Source organism: Enhydra lutris, unplaced genomic scaffold (genome assembly GCF_002288905.1).
Source record: "Enhydra lutris kenyoni isolate GAN:26980312 unplaced genomic scaffold, ASM228890v2 scaffoldscaffold20, whole genome shotgun sequence".
NCBI classification, from domain to species: domain Eukaryota; kingdom Metazoa; phylum Chordata; class Mammalia; order Carnivora; family Mustelidae; genus Enhydra; species Enhydra lutris.
Genome location: NW_019154104.1, coordinates 16,130,954 through 16,148,206, shown reverse-complemented (window position 1 = coordinate 16,148,206; position 17,253 = coordinate 16,130,954). Strand labels below are relative to the sequence as shown.

Sequence of the window (17,253 nt, the reverse complement as noted above, 5' to 3'; positions counted from 1 at the left end):
CCCCACCCCAGAGCTGCTGAGTCAGAATCTGCTTTTTACCAAGACACCCAGGTATGCACACATCAAGGCTTGAGACCCACTGACCTGAAGTGTCTGGCTTTTCCTCCTCTTTGGGGCCAGCGGGGCTGTGTCTACTGAGGAAGGCGCAGTCCACCACATGACTACAGGTTTCTCATCTCTTCTCCTGGGTACACAGCGCGACATGGCTCTGGGTACACAGGGGTTGGGAGGGTGACGGGGATTAGGGAAGGGAAAGGGAACGAACACTTCCTGGCCACTGAGTCTGTGGCCATTACTGTTCCGGCACTTTCCATCTAAGAGTTTACAAAGTGAGGCAGGGTAACTCAGGATAGCACAGGGTTCCCTCAGGGGCTCAGGGGCTAACTCCAACCCGTTGCCTCCTTCTGTAGGGCCTTTGAGCTACAGATGGCTTTTCACGTTATAAATAGTTGAGAGCAGTCAAAAGAATAATTTGTGATGCACATATTTTATGAAATTCCAATTTCAGTGTTCATAAAGTTTTATCAGAACATAGGCACGCTTCTTCATTTCTGCTTTGTCTCTGGTTGCTTTGCGAAGGCGGAGTGGAGTAGCTGTGTGGCGAGACGAGTCTAGAAGACTTACCATCTGGCCTGCTACAGAAAAAGTTTGCCACCCCTGGGTTAGAGCATAGACTTGGAGCCAGATGGCTGGGTTGACATCCTGGCTTTCTCCCAGTATGAACAGTAGGTGCTGTTTAAGTTACCTTCCCATTGTGGGTCCCACTTTCCTCATCTGTAAAATGGGGACAGTACGTACCTACCTCATGTGGCTCTTGTGAAGATTACGTGAGTTCATGCATGTCAAGTCTTTAGAACAGTGCCTGGCACGTAGTAAGTCATGTGTAAATTAGCTCGTATTCTAAGTTAGCTCATTTGATCCTTTCCACACGTTTTCATTTCACACAGGTCAAGATGGCCTCAGAGAAGTTTAAAAAGAAAAGACATTCTTTTGCCTGTCCTGGTCTCCCACACTGTTCGGAGGCATGCTCCCAATGCTGGAGAGCTCCTCAAAAGATATCTGCTGGGTGCCTGGGTGTCTCAGTGGGTTAAAGCCTCTGCCTTCAGCTCAGGTCGTGATCCCAGGGTCCTGGGATCGAGCCCCGCATCGGGCTCTCTGCTCAGGGAGGAGCCTGCTTCCCCCTCTCTCTCTGCCTGCTTTTCTGCCTGCTTGTGATCTCTGTCAAATAAATAAATAAAATCTTAAAAAAAAAAAAAAAAGACATCTGCTATGCTTCCCTTGTGACACATTCTCTCCCATCCATCCTGATCTTTATGTCCTCAGTGATGAGATCCCTCAGGCTTAGATCCTGGCCACCACTGCTCTGAAATGAGGCCAAGGAATCCCAAAGAGTGGAGGGAGGCAAGGGGACCGATATTCACAGAGGTCCCACTGTGTGCCAGGCACCCGTCATGGATGAGGAACCTAGGGCTCCAAGACGTTACCTTTGTCCAGGGTCAGAACCAGGTATGGTAGGTACCAGGATTGAAACACTTAGCTGGGATTTCTGTCCTGTCATTCTGTTTCCTTCTGGTTCTGCTACTTTCCCTGGGGGTTGTGTGGCCTTGGGTAAGTCATGAAACCTCTCTGGGCCTTAAGGGTCTTTTCTTTGATGTGAAGGGCTTGAATCAGATGGCCTCTCAGGCTTCTTTCATTCTGAGGATCCATGATTAGATGGATGAGATGCTCAGGCAATAGCAATCAGGAAAGTGCCTTCTCTTTTACGGAAGACGTAAGGCTCCTAACTCCAGTGCTAACCATAACATATTTTGTCTTTTCCTTCCTCTTCTTTTGGGCACTAGCCCCATTTGCTTCTCTCCTTTATTTATTAGGGAAAACACATGGCATTCACTGAGCTTGTATTTTGAGCCAGGAGTTAAATACTATTTTGGCATGCATCATTTAATTCTTTTGACAGACTCAGGAGGTAGATTTTGTTAATAGACCCATTCCACACACAAGCAAATTGAGGCTCAGGGATGTCCACTCACCAGTTTTATCCAGTAAAAAGTGGCAGAGCAGGATGCAAACCCTGGTGTGTCTGGCCCAAGAGATGACTCATGGTGAGTTCCAGCAGGACATACACTCCACAGAGGTACACTCCTGTTCACTCTTTCTGTGCTCTGGGTCCAGATCAGTGCCAGTATGTAGTGGGAATGGAATAATAAATACTGGGTCAGTGAATAAATAGTGCTTGGGACTCAGCTCTTAGTTTTACTCCTCACTTCTCTGAAAAAAAGTCTGCTTTTTGTATAGGGATTCACCCTGAGACGGGAGGTAATCGAATTTTATTCAGTGCCCATCTTGGGCTCGGGTCAGTGGAGGATGCAGGCAGTGGGGAATCCACCAGGGCTGTGTGTAATTGGATTGGAAGGGGGCCCTTGGCTGGGCTGACAGTGATCAGCTTCCAGCCAGTTGCCCACAGGGGCCTAGGAAGACCCCCTTGGCTGCTGTAGCTCTTCTTGATGAATAAGTGTGAGTAGGGAGCTGCTTCCCAGCCTGCCTCCAGCTGTAACTAAGTTAAGGAAGCAGACCACTGGGCCTTAGTGCCTTTTTCTAGAATATTTTAAAATCATGATCTTTACTGTCTTGGCAAGGCAGACCCACTGGGATGCTGGTTAGGGTCCTGGTTTGTTTCTCAGTTCTGGACTGCAAAGTCAGAGTTAGAGCTGGAAAGATTCATTAGAAATATCATGTAGTCTCCGTGGGATAGTACTGTTCCCGCCCCTGGTCCTGCCTAACGTGTGCAGTGTACATTTATTGCTCGATGATGCAGGGGCATCGGTGGCTTTAAGGAGAAGCAATGCATGCTGAATACATTGTAGTGTACGGAAGAGTCTCATTCAAACATTTGTATCCCCAAAATACCACCGATGAGACCGCAGAGAAACTCTTCTAGACCAATTCCCTCCTTGTACAGGTGGGAAACTGAGGCCAGAGAACTTGCATGTAACTCGGTTAAATCATACAGCTCGGGTATGACAGCCTCGGAGACCCTCCCCCTCTGTAGAACTACCTAGCAAGGTCTGGGAAGGACCTGGGCTGAGCTTGTCAGTTTGTGGGGCTGGGTCTCAGAAGGAGTTGGGAGATGGAATACAGCTGAGAGTTGGGGACAGTGGGTCCCTTGTGGGGCAACTTAGATGACTATGACCATGGAGGGAAGCCTCAGGGGCTGCACTGGGAAGGTGGTCTGCTAATGCCGCCACTTTGTTGGAAAACTGGCATTGGCGAGACGTGGGAGGCGGGGCAGAGAGAAGACCCAAATGTACCAGTCTTCTGAATAATAAGAGCCGTGACTACCTCCTTTCAAGCCCTTTCTGTGTTCCCTGAGAAGTGCTAAGTGCTGCCCATACATGGTTACACATGATTGTCACAGTGATCCTGAGAAGATAGTTTCCTGGAAGGAGGCACGGAAGAGCTAACTGGCTCAGAATCCTATGGCTAGTAAGAGGTAGAGCTGAGATCTGAATTCAGGTTTTGGAGGATTTAGAGCAGTGGTTTGTAAAGTTTGGTAAGCATCAGAATCACCTGGAGAACTAATAACGGAGATCCAGGCTCATTAAAGTAAGACATTTCCTCCAGGGAATTCTGATATGACCAAAGTTTGAGAACCACTGTTTTAATGAAGGTGATCTGGAAGGTAAAGGAACTTAACGCTCCAGCATTAACCACTATTTTCTACCTTTTAAACATTAAAGGAAGACAGGAAGTTAGGGGGGCAGGTGGAAGGAAGGTTGGAATGAATGACCCCACTACTTCGAGCTCCAGTGGCATCTTAGGTGATGGGGCTTGTAGAGCCATCATCATAATACATTACAGTCAGTTGTGTATTGTCCCCCACAAGCCTCTTCGCTGACCACTGTGGGCTTTTGAAGGACATGGGGTGTCTTACTTTTCGAGAACAGAGATGTATCCATGCCTGTGTCCCTACTACCTACCACATTGTATGTCCTCATAAAACTTTATTGTTAGAAACAGCATTTCAGGGATGGAAAAGGATCCAAAATGTTTTCAAGGCTCTCTGTGCACCTGATGTTTGAATCTCTTTCTATAAGGTTTCATTCAGACTTGGCTTGAACCCCTACAGTGATGAGAAGCTCATTGCTCCTTTTGCTGTTCCATCCCGTTCTAAAGAGCACTGAATGTTCCAAAGCCTTCCTTATTCTGACTCACTCTAGCTTTTACCACCTGTATTGCTTCCAGCCCTTGGAGACACACGGAATAGATCTAATTACACTCCCAGTGTTTGAAGACAGCGCTTTTGGTCTTTAAGGATTTTTTTTTTTCCACCTAAAGGCCAAAACATCTCCAGTTTCCTTGGGCATTCTCATACAAGGGTTTTAAGTTCTTTCATCCAGGTCATTGTTTTCTGAAAAATTATTATTATTTTTTTTTGCATCCTTTCCAAAGAAGCATGCCCATACCACAAACAGTATTATGGACATATCCCCAGCCAGTTCATTATAGAGTGATCCCACTGCTCCCCTTTTCTAGACTTCCTACGTCTATTAATGGTGGCACTAAATACCTTTCCTTATTATTTTAATGACTATAGCATGATGTTGAACTAAAGTCGTTGAAGATCTTGACTATTTTTTTTTAAGATTTTTATTTTTATGAAGGAGAATGATTTGAGGGGAGGGGTAGAGGGAGAGGTAGAGTGAGAAGCAGACACTCTGCTGAGCAGGGTGCCTGATGTGGAGCTCGATCCCAGGACCCTGGGATCATGACCTGAGCCCAAGGCAGATGCTTGATGACTGAGCCACTCAGGTGCCCCTTGACTATTTTTTGTGCACTGCTCCTAAACCATTTCTCTCTCCTTCCTAACACTGTGCAATGGTTTATTTGACTTCGTTGGATCATTCTTTGATTTCTTTCAATTCAGCCCTGGATTTTTAAAATCCAACACGCCATGATCTGTTAGGGTAAGGTTCTTTCATCTAGCACATCAGCTGCCCTTCCAGCTTCATGTCATTTATGAATAAAGAGCAGTTTTAGAGAAGTTCATGACAGTTGGCGTGTAAGAACATCTCCTTTGGGAAGAGTCTTTTCTAAAAGCCACAGTCACTGATCTTTTAACCCTTGGGGTGATAAGCATGACTGCCTCCATTTCTCTTCTTTGTATTCATGCAGGAGAAAACCCCAACCCACCTCCCCACCCCCCAAGAGATGGAATAGGTTGGGAAGGTGCTGCATATTTTCCTCAACCCTATGGCTATACCCTGCAGGGCCTATTGGTGATTCATGGGTGACAATGGAAGAAATACTTTCTATTCAGTCCAGTCGCCAGGCCGTAGGAACAAAGTTGGTCTAGAGGCAAACAGTGAGTGCACTAACATAGTTATATCCTACAAAGGGCTTAGTGGTGAGAAAAGCACACAGTGGCATCATGGAAGGGCAAATCCAGAAGCTGGGACCTGGGTGGCTCCTGCCTTGAAGAGTTAAGCACAGGCTCTCTTTGTCATCAGTCTGACTATTCAGTTCATCCCCAGTACTGTTCAAGGCTCATGGAAAAGCCAGAAACATATATGTAAATAGGTGATTGTCCCAAGTGCTCAGATCACTGTTAGATGATTGACAGAAGCTTTGTTTAGTCTCTACCTTTTTGATTCTGGGTGGTGATCTGAGAGTATTAGTTTGAACCATTTAAAATAGTTATTTTTATAGGCCAAAAGTAGTCAATTATCAGTTTGGTATGAGTCAACCCAATAGTTTCTTGGCCTCGTTGAAGATCATCTTGGCTCATAAAGGCATAGTGTCTTTGAGTTGGAATGGATTCTTGGTAGTTTATCTCCAAAAACCCTACTCTGACTCTCTTCTACCGCATTTCTGGCACATGAGGCTTCCCCTATTACTTGACTCTGTGTTCTGGCCAAATATGCTTGCCCCCATATCTTGCATGTTCAACTTTAAAAATACTTGAAGGAAATTGTTGTGTCTTTTTCTAGCTTGTTCTAGTTCAGGCTGTGTGTGGCAGTTCCTGCAGCCATTCTGCATGTGACATGCTTCTGGACTCCCCGATTTTCTTCTCCTTTGGACACATTTTGCCTTGTCAATGTCCTTCCTAGTGTATGGCACCATTCTCTGAACCAAAACCCTAGGTTTGGTACATTCCATGTTGAGAAGAGGTAGCACTATTGTCTTCTTTTTATTTTGAGGAGAAGTGGGGGATTGCTTAAGTGTCAGAATTTACATTTGTCCCTTAAGATTCAATCTCACTTTTGCCTGCTCATATCCTTTTGGACCCTGATTTTATTATCTAACAAATTAGCTATTCCTTTCAGCTTTAGTTCATCACAACATCCAGACACATGCCAATTAATGTTTTTAGCCAGGTGACTCATCAGAATGTTGAGCAGACCTAAGTTCTGATACAAGCTACTGGTGAAGCCCTGATAGAACAAGGACATTGAAGTCCATGACGAAGGTCAGGGAATTGCCCAGGGAAGGGCTGGTCTTGGGCACAGTTATGAAAGTAGATGGAGGTTTCTTTCAGACCTACTCTTCCTTTAAATGTTCCTCTCCCCTGTCCTGCCCTGTCTCCTGGGTCCTTTCTCCTATACACAGTGACAGGCTTCCTCAACCTGTGACTTCATGTCACTGTCCTTCCTGTACATACGAGTCCCCGTGCTGCCCTTGTCTTTGAAGGAAGATCTTTAGTTTGGCTTTCTGATCACATCACATGTGGAGTGGGGTCAATGGCTGGAGACCCCAAGTGTGTCTCCTGTTCAGGTTTGCATTTTAATGAGGGGAGATGGCTTAATAACCCTAAGAAATGCCTCCAAAGGAAAAGCTTCATGTTTTAGTAGAATCTTGGGGTGAGGCTTAGGGAGTGGGAGATAGTGGCCTTTCAAAAGGACTCCCCGCAGTTTTCCTTATATCATGCTGGACCAGAGTCATAAATGAAGTTGAGTTAGTATTCAGGCATATTTTCTGCTGCTGAATTCTCCAAGAGGTGTCTTCTCCTTTCTCCACCAGCACTGAAGGAGGCCGGGTAGCTAGTGTTATGGTTATCATCGCCGTCTGGAGAGTCCATCTGCTGGCTTAGAATCCTCACTTCACCCCGCACTAATTAGTGTGACTTTGGTTCTAGGCTTTGGTTTCCTTACCTGTAAAATCAAAATCATAGCAATGCCTTTCTTATAGAGTTATATTTAATGAGGTGACATATAGCCGTGCCTTGTCTATATGAACCATCAGCAGCTATTAGGGGCTGTCATTATTCTTTTTCCCAAGATCACGAAATTTCCTCTTTTAAGTGCTTAAAATGTTAACATGTGAATTTCTTCTTTCTCCTTCTTTTCCAAATTCCCAGTCAGCTTATAGCCACAGTCACTTGTGGCTTCTCTTCGTTGGGTCCCACCCCCTACCACATTCACGATCTCCTTAGTTCCTCTGGAAATATCGATGACTGTTTCTATTACCTTCTGATTTTATGTAATTACTCTTTTAAAAAGTCCTTGTGGCTTCATAAGAATTCAACGTTAGCACTTGGCACTTGTAGCAATTAGTGACATTTAATTTCTCTACTTCAGTATGGAAAAAGAGATGATATATGTGGATTTTAAACGGGGATAAAAGTTACCCTGAAAGTGAATGAAAGAAAAGTCTTGGCAGAGATAACGTGCCTTTTTTTTTTTTCCCTGAATCTTTTTTTTTTTTTTTTTTTTTTAATACCATGAGTGACTTCCTTCTTCCCTTGAAATACTTTCCCTACTTACTCAGGCAAAATGAAGGAAAGTAGGATGGATTGAAAACCATCTGAGGTGGGTGGGATATTATAGGTTTGAGGGGGAAACCGTATTAGCTTAAATTATGAAGACCTTCAACTTCTGGCCTGGTTCCTGAACACTGCGTCTTCCTCTTGCCTGTTTCAGTAAATGGTTTCTATTCTCTGTATCAGTCATTCTCATGACAGGCTTCATGATGGCCACAGCTGCTTACAAATGACTTTGCTTTCATAGCCGTTTCCATTCTCCCAAGCTGCAAAAGCTGCTATCTCCATGGGGATTTTCCCAAAGGACGTAGCAGAGTTTAGAAGGCCATACGTATATTTTGCATATAATTTACATATGATTTGCTGTCTGTTCTAAGGCAGCTTCAATTTTGTATATCTTACCTACTGGCAATCTTTTTCTTTTGTTCTTACATCTGCCATGAGAACCTGTGCACAGAGATAGGTAGGCACAAGAAGGGTGGAATAAAGCACTAGAAAGAGTGAGGGGATGGGTATACATAGCAGACATCTTGTTGGGATCCAGAATGGTCTCTGGATCTAGCTAGGGCGGCATTCTGTCAGGGCGTGACATCTAGATGGACACGTCCATTGCTTTCAAATTTTTGGTAATTTTTTTTTTTTTTAAAGATTCTATTATTTGACAGAGAGAGATCACAAGTAGACAGAGAGGCAGGCAGAGAGAGGGAGGGAAGCAGGCTCCCCGCCAAGCAGAGAGCCCGACGCGGGACTCGATCCCAGGACCCTGAGATCACGACCCGAGCCGAAGGCAGCGGCTCAACCCACTGAGCCACCCAGGCGCCCCAAGTAATTTTTTTTTTTTTTTAAGGCATTATAGTTCCACAGGAATTCAGTTTTGGCAATTCTTGATATCCCACCTGTCAAAGGCTCTTCTGAGTCTACCTCCTGTTCCCTACCCTCCTCCAGTAGGTGAACTTTTATGGAGCTGGCTTTTGAGTCTTAGTTGAGGATTTATTCAAATCCAGAGCCCATGGTGAGACTGTTGTGAAAGATGTTGTCCCTTTTGCTTCCCTGAGTCCCTATTCCAGGCCATTCTTCTCTGGAGCATCACACCCAGAATAAATGCCAAACTCCAGACCCAGCCAGATGCTAGTCCCAGGGCCGGCTATGTAGTCTAGAGGGCTGCAGCTGACCCTCTGTTTCTGTGGTTGATGGGAAGGCCAATCTTCCTTTTTCCCCCTTCCTCATCAGCCACACAGATAACACACACCCAGCATAGATTCCTTTTTTTCCCTTACTAATTATATCCTTCTCAGTTAAGATTTTTTGAGCATTATTTTCTGTATCTATATTTGAAAGCCACATAGTTCCTTTTTCTTTTTTGAATATAAAATTTTATTTTAATGTTGAATACGATGGGAAAAAAAGAACCTCCAAAATACCTTAATACTTGTCCCATCTCTCCCAGTTAAGACTCAGTCCACGAGCCCCTTTTTCTTGGAGGGTTCATTGACTTACCTTCTTCCAGGAAGTGGCTGTGATACACCCTGATACTTGTCCTGACTTTCTCACAGACATTAGTCCTACATTTTAAGATACATCGTAGATATTTTTGCTTGAGTGATTCTTCTGTTTCCTCAACTCATCGTGCCTAAAACAGAACTCATCATTGCCCTCGCCCCCCGTTCATCTCCCACCCCACCCCACCTTCCTGTTTCTGACAATGTTCACTCAGCCTCCCATCCACGCCTCCCCCAAAGCATCTCATTGGTCACCCAAAGCCTGTTGGATCCTCTTTTTCCTTTTCCTCCCCACTACCATGATTCTAATCTAGACCCTCTGCCTGTGGCTGATCTTTCTGCCTCTGTCTCTTTTCCCTCTCATCTATCCTGTCCGCACCATTGCCAAAGCAATCTTCCTCAACATCATTTTCCCTGGGTCATTCCCCTGACCATGAACCCTCACTGTGTCCCATCAGCTGTAAGATCAAGTCCATTTTCCTTAGCCTTGAAATTCAAGGCCTTCCTACAGTGGTTCTTATTCTCATCCTTAAGATCACCTTTCATTTCTTCCTTATATGAACTGTTTATATGTGTCTGTTATTATTTGAATAGCATGTATTACACGCCAACCATGTGCCTGGCAGTGTCCTAGGTGCTCCGGGAGCACTGAATAGGGAAGTCCTTACAAATTCACTCTGTGGTCCTGGGAGCTGGTGGTGCTACCTGGAGTGTCCTCCATCTCTCTAAATCCTAAACCATCTTCCAGTATCTGTTTCAAATCTCACTTTCCTCCTAAAACCTTTCCTGTACATCCAGGGCCCTCCTTATAGTCCTGTGGTCTTTATTGCCTGAATTCATCATTTGACAAGTAGGAATGACCCATTCATTCATTCATTCCTCATTCAGTCACCAAACAGGTACTGAGCACCAACTGTGTGTCAGGCATTGTGCCCGCTGTTGGCCCACACATCAGTGTGTTTTTATGGCATAATAAAAATAAAAATAATAACCCTTGTAAAGCCCTTACCATGTTCAAGCCCAGTTGTATGTATATTCACTTATTTAATCCCCAGAACAACCTATGAATTTGGCATTGTTGTTATCTAGATTTTGCAGAAAGGGAAATCAAGGTGCAGAGATGTTGAGCAACTTTACTGCAGTCATAGCAGTAGGGTTCAAATCTGGCTCTGAAGTCCTTGATCTTAACCCCTATACTTCACTCTTAGGTGCCAGTAATATATACCGTATGCATGTTTATGTAAATATAAACATATAACATCTTCCTACTTAGACTCCGAATTCCTAGAGGTTAGTGACTGTCTATCATACTTTCTGTATCTCCACTACCTCATCCAGTCTTTGCATATGGCAGGTGCTTGAATCACGTGGTTGGTGGATTGTTGGTTCTTCCATTCATTTGGAGGGGGCACCTGTGATTTTCAACAGCAGGGAGGAGTGTCTGGGGATAGAAGGGGACAGAAATAATTTCAGAATAGACCTAGATACTCTGGAATTCCTGACTTCCAGTTCTTAATTCTGTAAGCTTTGAGGATAGATTTGGACAAGAGCAGGCACTGATGTAAAAGCGCTTCAAAGGGGAATAAAATTTCCTTCTCCAAAAGCAAAACTTAACCCATATTATGGTTGCATCGTTTCTCCCTCTCACCTTCCTGTTTCTTGTCCATTTTCCTTCATTGCCTGCAAAACCAGTTTTAACATCAGGATCCCAGATCTGCATTGGCCTAATATTTCTATTTAAGATTCTCATAAGTTTAAGAATATGAACATTGGAGTTGCAATCCTGCAGCTACATATGTAGCTTAATAAAGCCTGATAAGTACATATTTGAATTTAAAAAACACAGGTGGTGGGTTATTTGCATTTTAAAAGTATTCCTTCTTTTACAAAAGGATCCACTAAAGGGCTCCATTAACCAATTCCTCTTAGTGCATTTATCATACAATTTAATTTACCAAAATTTGATTTATATGCAACTCATGGTGAACATGGGAATCACGTGGGCAACTTGCTTAAAATTCAGATCCTTCCCCAAACTCTTCCCCAAGATTCTAAGGTATTAGATTCCTCAGTTGGGGCTCAGGATCTTCACTGTTAGGAAGCATCCCTAGGTTGTTGATGTAGGTGGTCAGTGCAACACGCTTTGGGAAACACGGCTTTAAAGAAACACATGCAGCCCCTAGACGGGGCTCCTCTTCTCCAGGGCTTCTCATGCCCCTTAGGCCAATTGTCCTGTTTACTCTTCATTCAGTATGTTTTTTGAAATCTCTATTTGAGTCAAAAAAGGAAAAGGCTATACCGCTTCTCCTTCTCTGAGCTGTTAAACATCTTTCATTGTGAATATGAAATGTTTGTCCTTTCATTTTTGAATTTGAAAAAAAAAAAAAAATGTAAACTACACCCCCCAGCCGTATGTAGATAGAATTGATGTATAACACTGCGTAGGTTTAAGGTGTACAAGATGTTGATTTCATACATTTAAATTCTGCAGAACAATTACCACCAGAGTGTTTACCTCTCCATCCTGTCAGAGAATCCCTGTTTTTTGTTTGTTTGTTTGTTTGTTTTTTTGTGGTGAGAACATTTAAACTGTACTTTCTTAGCACCTTGCAAATACATAATACAGTATTATTTTCTTTTCATTTTTACCCCCCTTCTTTTACTCTTAGGTATCTCCTTGGATCTTCTTATTCTCATTTCTTAGTTCTTACAACCCTCCTGTGAATTAGCCATCTTTCCGTACACCCTACCTGGCTGCCCTAGCCTCTCTCTCCCCTTTAGTGCTCTTGATCTGGATGCTGAGGGCTCTGGCTTGGTCCAGAAATACCAGGCATTTGAGGAATAGTGACACTGCTGAGGTTTCTCTTAGCCAAAGGTAGGGCCCTTTGTTCTCTCTCCTTACCATCTTTTCTCAAAAAAGGCCAAAAAATTTTTTTAAACTAAACAAATCATGAGAACGACTTACTTTGGCATGATTCCATTCCTCTGTGAGTGTTAATCCAGGGCCTTGAGAAAGGAATGCCAGAAATGGGCATTTAAAATATGATTATAGTTTAATGAAATTTGTTTAAAAACTAGATTCCACGACATTTACGGCATGTGTATCTATGTATTTAATATATCATTGATCTTTTTAAAAGTCAGTTGCTTGACCCATATTTTCCTCTGATTACTTTTCTAAATCTCTTGTAATCTCCAAAAACATTTGGGGATTTCTATACTTCAGAGATTTTTTTTTTCTCCTTTATTAATCCTGTATATCCCTGAATTTCACTCTGGATAAAGGTTCTCTGGGGTGACTTGGAGTTTGTCAAAATAATAAAAGCAATGGGAGAGCAAACTGGTGCTTCTGGATACTGGTTGGAAATCTTTTCTTTTAATAGATTTATCAGAGCTTACTTCCCCTGAAATAATGAGCTCTTAATAGCCTTGTTTGACTTCCTTAAGAACATAGTCAGAGGTTGTGCTGTTTGTTCACTGGGACTTTGTGTACCTTCTTTAACCCATTCAGTGCTGGGCTCCATCTCCCTGATCAAGGGCAGGAGACCTTCTGAGACTAGGTGGTAGGGGAGGGGGCGGGGGAGGCCATGGAGGGCAGGGGTGTGGTTGTCCCTGGGCTAAGAAAAGGTGAGAGGGGGAGGTAGTTTCAGGCTGTCTGAGAAGCCCTTGCAAGCACGAACTCATTTAATATGTCCAGCATGATTCCATTTTTGGAGAAGAGAATACAGTACCTAAAAAATAAAATTGGGCAGGAACCTCTGGATGGTGGGATTACAAAAGATTTTTCTTTTTTCTTTTCTGAAATTTCCAGTGTTGCTACAGTGACCATGTATTACTGCAAAAAGCCATTTAAAAGAAAGAAGGAGATGTGCTTGGCCTCACCTCTTGAGTCTCCTTCCCAAGGGACCTAATTTTTAATAGATTTATTTCAAACCTAAGCATCGCATGGAGCAGTGTGGTGAGAGGAAGGCTCTCATGAGGAGGCCCTGAGCAGTCCAGCCAACAAAAGGCTGTCCTCCAACGGAGGGCCGCCACTGAGTGGCCCGGCTTCTCAGCCTCGGTGTGTGCTCCTGAGTGTGTGTGAAGGCCTGCCACTCCTTCCACTTGACAACTAAGAGATGACTGCTTTGCGTTGAGAATTTTAACTTTGTCTTCTTTCTTTTTTCCTTTCCCTTCCCCTCCTCACCCCTTCCGTCCTCTTTTCCCTCCTCAAGGCCTGTCCCATCTCATGATGAGCGAACAAGGTAGGTGCTTGGTGCTCGCAACATTGCAGCTGCCCGGAATTGCTTGCCTTCATGCCTCTGGCTGGCCGCTCAGAGTCTCCTTGTCGCTGGCAGGCCGTTTGCTGCCTGTCCCTCCTGCTGTGGGCCAGGCTGGCAGCAGGCCACCCTGGGGTGGGGGGGTACCATTCCCGATGCATCTTGGTTTCCTGTCCCCATCATCCCCTTGGCTTGTCCATTCTGCACCACCATTTGTCATCCCGGGCTCTGGCCCTGCCGGGCCGCCTCCAAGAGAGAAGCATGAAACAAGGCATGACGGCGTCGATAATGGGGGTGAATGGAGCTAATTTCCGAGCAACAGAGCGGTTAACTTCCTCCTGCTCCTCCCCGGGCCCCATGCTGGGGGCCCTGTGGTTGGAGGAGAGGAGCTGGGCTTCTCCCTGATTTTCACTCTGAGTAAAGGTTTGCTTTTTGTCTTCCCCTCCATCCCACTGCCCATTGTAATGACTTTCAGCCCCACATGGTCAAAGGAAACCCTTGGGGGTTTGACTGTTTTCAGTTTTATATAAAAGCAAAAACCACCCAAAGAACATGCTAATGTCTTCATGGCAGGATTCTAACTCATTATACACCCTGAAGAAAACTGCATATAAAGATCTGTAAATTCAGCATCTGCAACCTAAAATATTCAAATATGCAGGGAATGAGCTGTGCAGGAAATTCAGCTCAGCTAAGCACAGGGTGGGCTGTGAATGAAGCCTTTTTCTCCTAAATAAAAATTTTCCACATCATCAGCCTAAATCAGGATTTGAGAACTGAGCCTACTTAAAATTGTCTTTTCCTTCACTGTTCAATTGCTACTATTGTGTTTCTTCTGAGCCTTGGGATGATTGCCAGATTGGTCTACCTGCCTTGCCCTGACACCCAAAGACTGTACTTCAATTTTTCTTACCTGTTTCTTTGCAAAAAACTCATGGGACTATGGTGCCTCTTTTGGAGGACCAAAGAAAAGGGCAAGGTGGGGTCCATCTATGTTGTCTGGTTTTTCTTGATACTTTGAGGAGGGTGGGACAATCCTGAAGGGTTACTCTCCTTTCCTGTTCAATTACACTGGACCCATCAGTTGGTGTTGCCGTAAAGGGGAGTATGCTCAGATCAACAAACCACCCAGGGCTGAGAGAAGTTTGCTTATGATGTCCAGGGAGCTGTGGTGGTGGGCAGTTGAGGGCATCCTGACTTGACAAGACAGTGTAACAAGGAAGCACACCTTCCCAGTAGAATTGAATCCTCCGGAGCTTAGCCAAGATCTACAATGTGGACTCGACTTTCAATGAAGATATGGTCTGGGATAGAGTGAATGTCAAAGAACAGAGCTGGAGACAGGAGGTCAGGTGAGTTCGGCAGTGTTAGATGGAGCTCTGGAAGAGAGTGGGATAAAGCCTCATTATCCTTGTCTGAGGATGAGGGAAGTTATCTGCTGACAGCAGCTAACTATGAAGTACATATGAGTAGAGAGGATGCACTTGATGTCAGCCTATTGTCTGGGAGTTTGGGAAAGTTAAGCACTTCTCTGCAAACCAGGATGCCCCAGGCTCTTTGAATTACTGGAATCTGATTGGCCTGACTTTGATAGCAAGTTCCCACATAGCTCAGTCTCCACACTGGTCTGAACAACAATGTGGAGAATCTGTATTATCTACCTCCCTGCACTCTCCCACCCCCTCCTCAGTTTCTCTTGGGCCCCAGCATGATGTGTATCTGAGCAGAGAATTCACACATACCCATGTATGCATGCTCTGGGCTAAGTCCAGCACTTTCTAGAAATAGAGTCTTTAAGCAATGAAAGAATGACAGACACAGCAGATACCACGAATTCCTCGTTAAAGAGATTTCCAAGAAAGGATGCAGAATTCTTCTGGGTGGTCAGTGTCTCTAAGTTTTTAAGTTGCAACTTGCAGTTTAATCTGTTTTGGGGAAGGTTCTTTGACTGCATCCCCCTCCACTCATGTTTTCCCCATCCCACTCCCTTCTCTGTTCTTACCCTGTGACGACTGCCCAAGAAATCAACTCTGCTTCCCACCTCCACTGCTTTTCTTCCCCTCTTCCTTCACCATGAAAGAAAGATTTCTCTCTGGTTCCCACTGAATCTCCAGCATTGGTTTCTGATGCCCAAAAGTATGTCCAGGAATACTTACCTGTGTTGTATGTGTGCACCACTTATACATGTATGTGACACTCTTGGTCGCCGTGACTCATGTTAACGGTGGGAAAATGCCACCGGAGAACTTGGCTTTGTTGAGACTTTCCCAAACCAAGTTTACGTCGGTGAAGTGTGTTCAGTTTCACATACATGTGGCTGCCCAGTGCTCTTGCATGCAGACTTGACCATGTTTCTAAGGACGGGCCTGGGAAGAAATAAATGGGAAAAGCTTAAGCGTGAAGCTGGTGAGGGCAGCTGGCAAAGCTGTTTTGGCTTGTTTAGGCTTCACATTGTGCATTTGTCTTGTGCTGCTTTCTCAAGATATTGTAGTGCTGTTGCTTTTACTGTTGTGAGTTTTTGTGGTGTCTGTTATATTTATTTGTGTGTCTGCAGTGTGCTGATGTTTTCCTCTCCCTGCTCTCTCTCTCTCTCTCTCTTTCTCTCACCGCCTCCGTGGTGGACACCATGCTTCCTCTACTTAACTGGACCTTCCACTTCATTTCTGTAGGTAGAAGTAAAGGTAGAGATGATTTTATTTTTCTCATTATAACTATCAATCTGCCTTCTGCAATATTCATGCCTCCAAGGGGAATTGTCGATTCTGATGAATACAGTCCAGATTATAACTGAGTGCTTTTAACAACAACTAAACAAATAAATAAATAAAAAGCCAATGCTATCATTTCCCTTTAGTGCACTTCATGTTTGGTGGTTGGGGTTCATTCCGAGTTGGCCTGCCTCCCTCTGAATCCAGGATGGGACTTATCCATTATGACATGCTATTTCTAGCAGAAACTGGGGACTCTGGAAGTAGTTATGCAGAACTATTTCACTTAAATGTGGAATTGTCTGAGATTCTCTCCCGGCCAGTGTTCAGAGGAACAGGGGAGATGTGAGATGCCATACTGATGTTTCCATTCCTTGAGACACCTGGAATCGAGACCATCATCTGTGAGGGAAGGATGATAAGAAAGGGGAGAGGATTGGTGTATTGCTTGAAATTTAATGTGAAATTTGGGGGATACGTATGTATTGCTGTTTTTTCTTCTGTGTTTCTTGCATTTGGGGGAGTAGAAATGTCCTGACTGGGGGCAATGGGCTAAGAAGGGTGGGACCGAACAGAGCTGTGGAAGGACACAGGAATGACAGTGTACTCCATCGGAAGAGCATGGAGAAAGGTAACACTGGACTGTCACTTCCAAAGTCTACCTTTGCCAGGTAGGCAGGGAAAAGAACAGGCACAGAGAGGGTGGGCTTGCTCCAGTGCTCTGATGGGGCTTTCGGCGTCACACCTTTGGGGAGAGCACAGCTCACTCAGTCAAAGCTGTCAGAGACCCGAACCCCAGCACATGACTCACCAGCTCACGTTGGATTAGCTGGGCAGCAGCGAAGGGAGAGTTGAACTGATAAATTATAAATATGAATCTACGTCCGGTTCTCTTCTCTTCCCTCCTCACTCTCCAGCCCTATCTCCGTGGAGCTGTGTACTGCTGCTTCCTGCAAAGACTGGCAAATCACAGGAATAGGAAATGCGAATTCTGGCATGAGGATGTTGAAGAAGGAAGGGGCTGACAGCTT

General features: G+C 44.5%; 1 protein-coding gene across 2 annotated transcripts in view; it reads left to right on the top strand.

The window, feature by feature from the left end:
* LOC111148522 (neurexin-3-beta) overlaps window positions 1-17,253 on the top strand; it is a 1,534,880-nt gene that overhangs the window by 38,247 nt on the left and 1,479,380 nt on the right. Inside the window, exons 3-4 of one of the 2 annotated variants that reach the window (XM_022505141.1) lie at window positions 13,470-13,499; window positions 16,184-16,195. In XM_022505141.1, the coding sequence (XP_022360849.1) occupies window positions 13,470-13,499; window positions 16,184-16,195 (42 nt within the window). The remainder of the gene's footprint in view (window positions 1-13,469; window positions 13,500-16,183; window positions 16,196-17,253) is intronic. The other variant, XM_022505142.1, reaches the window with a different exon arrangement.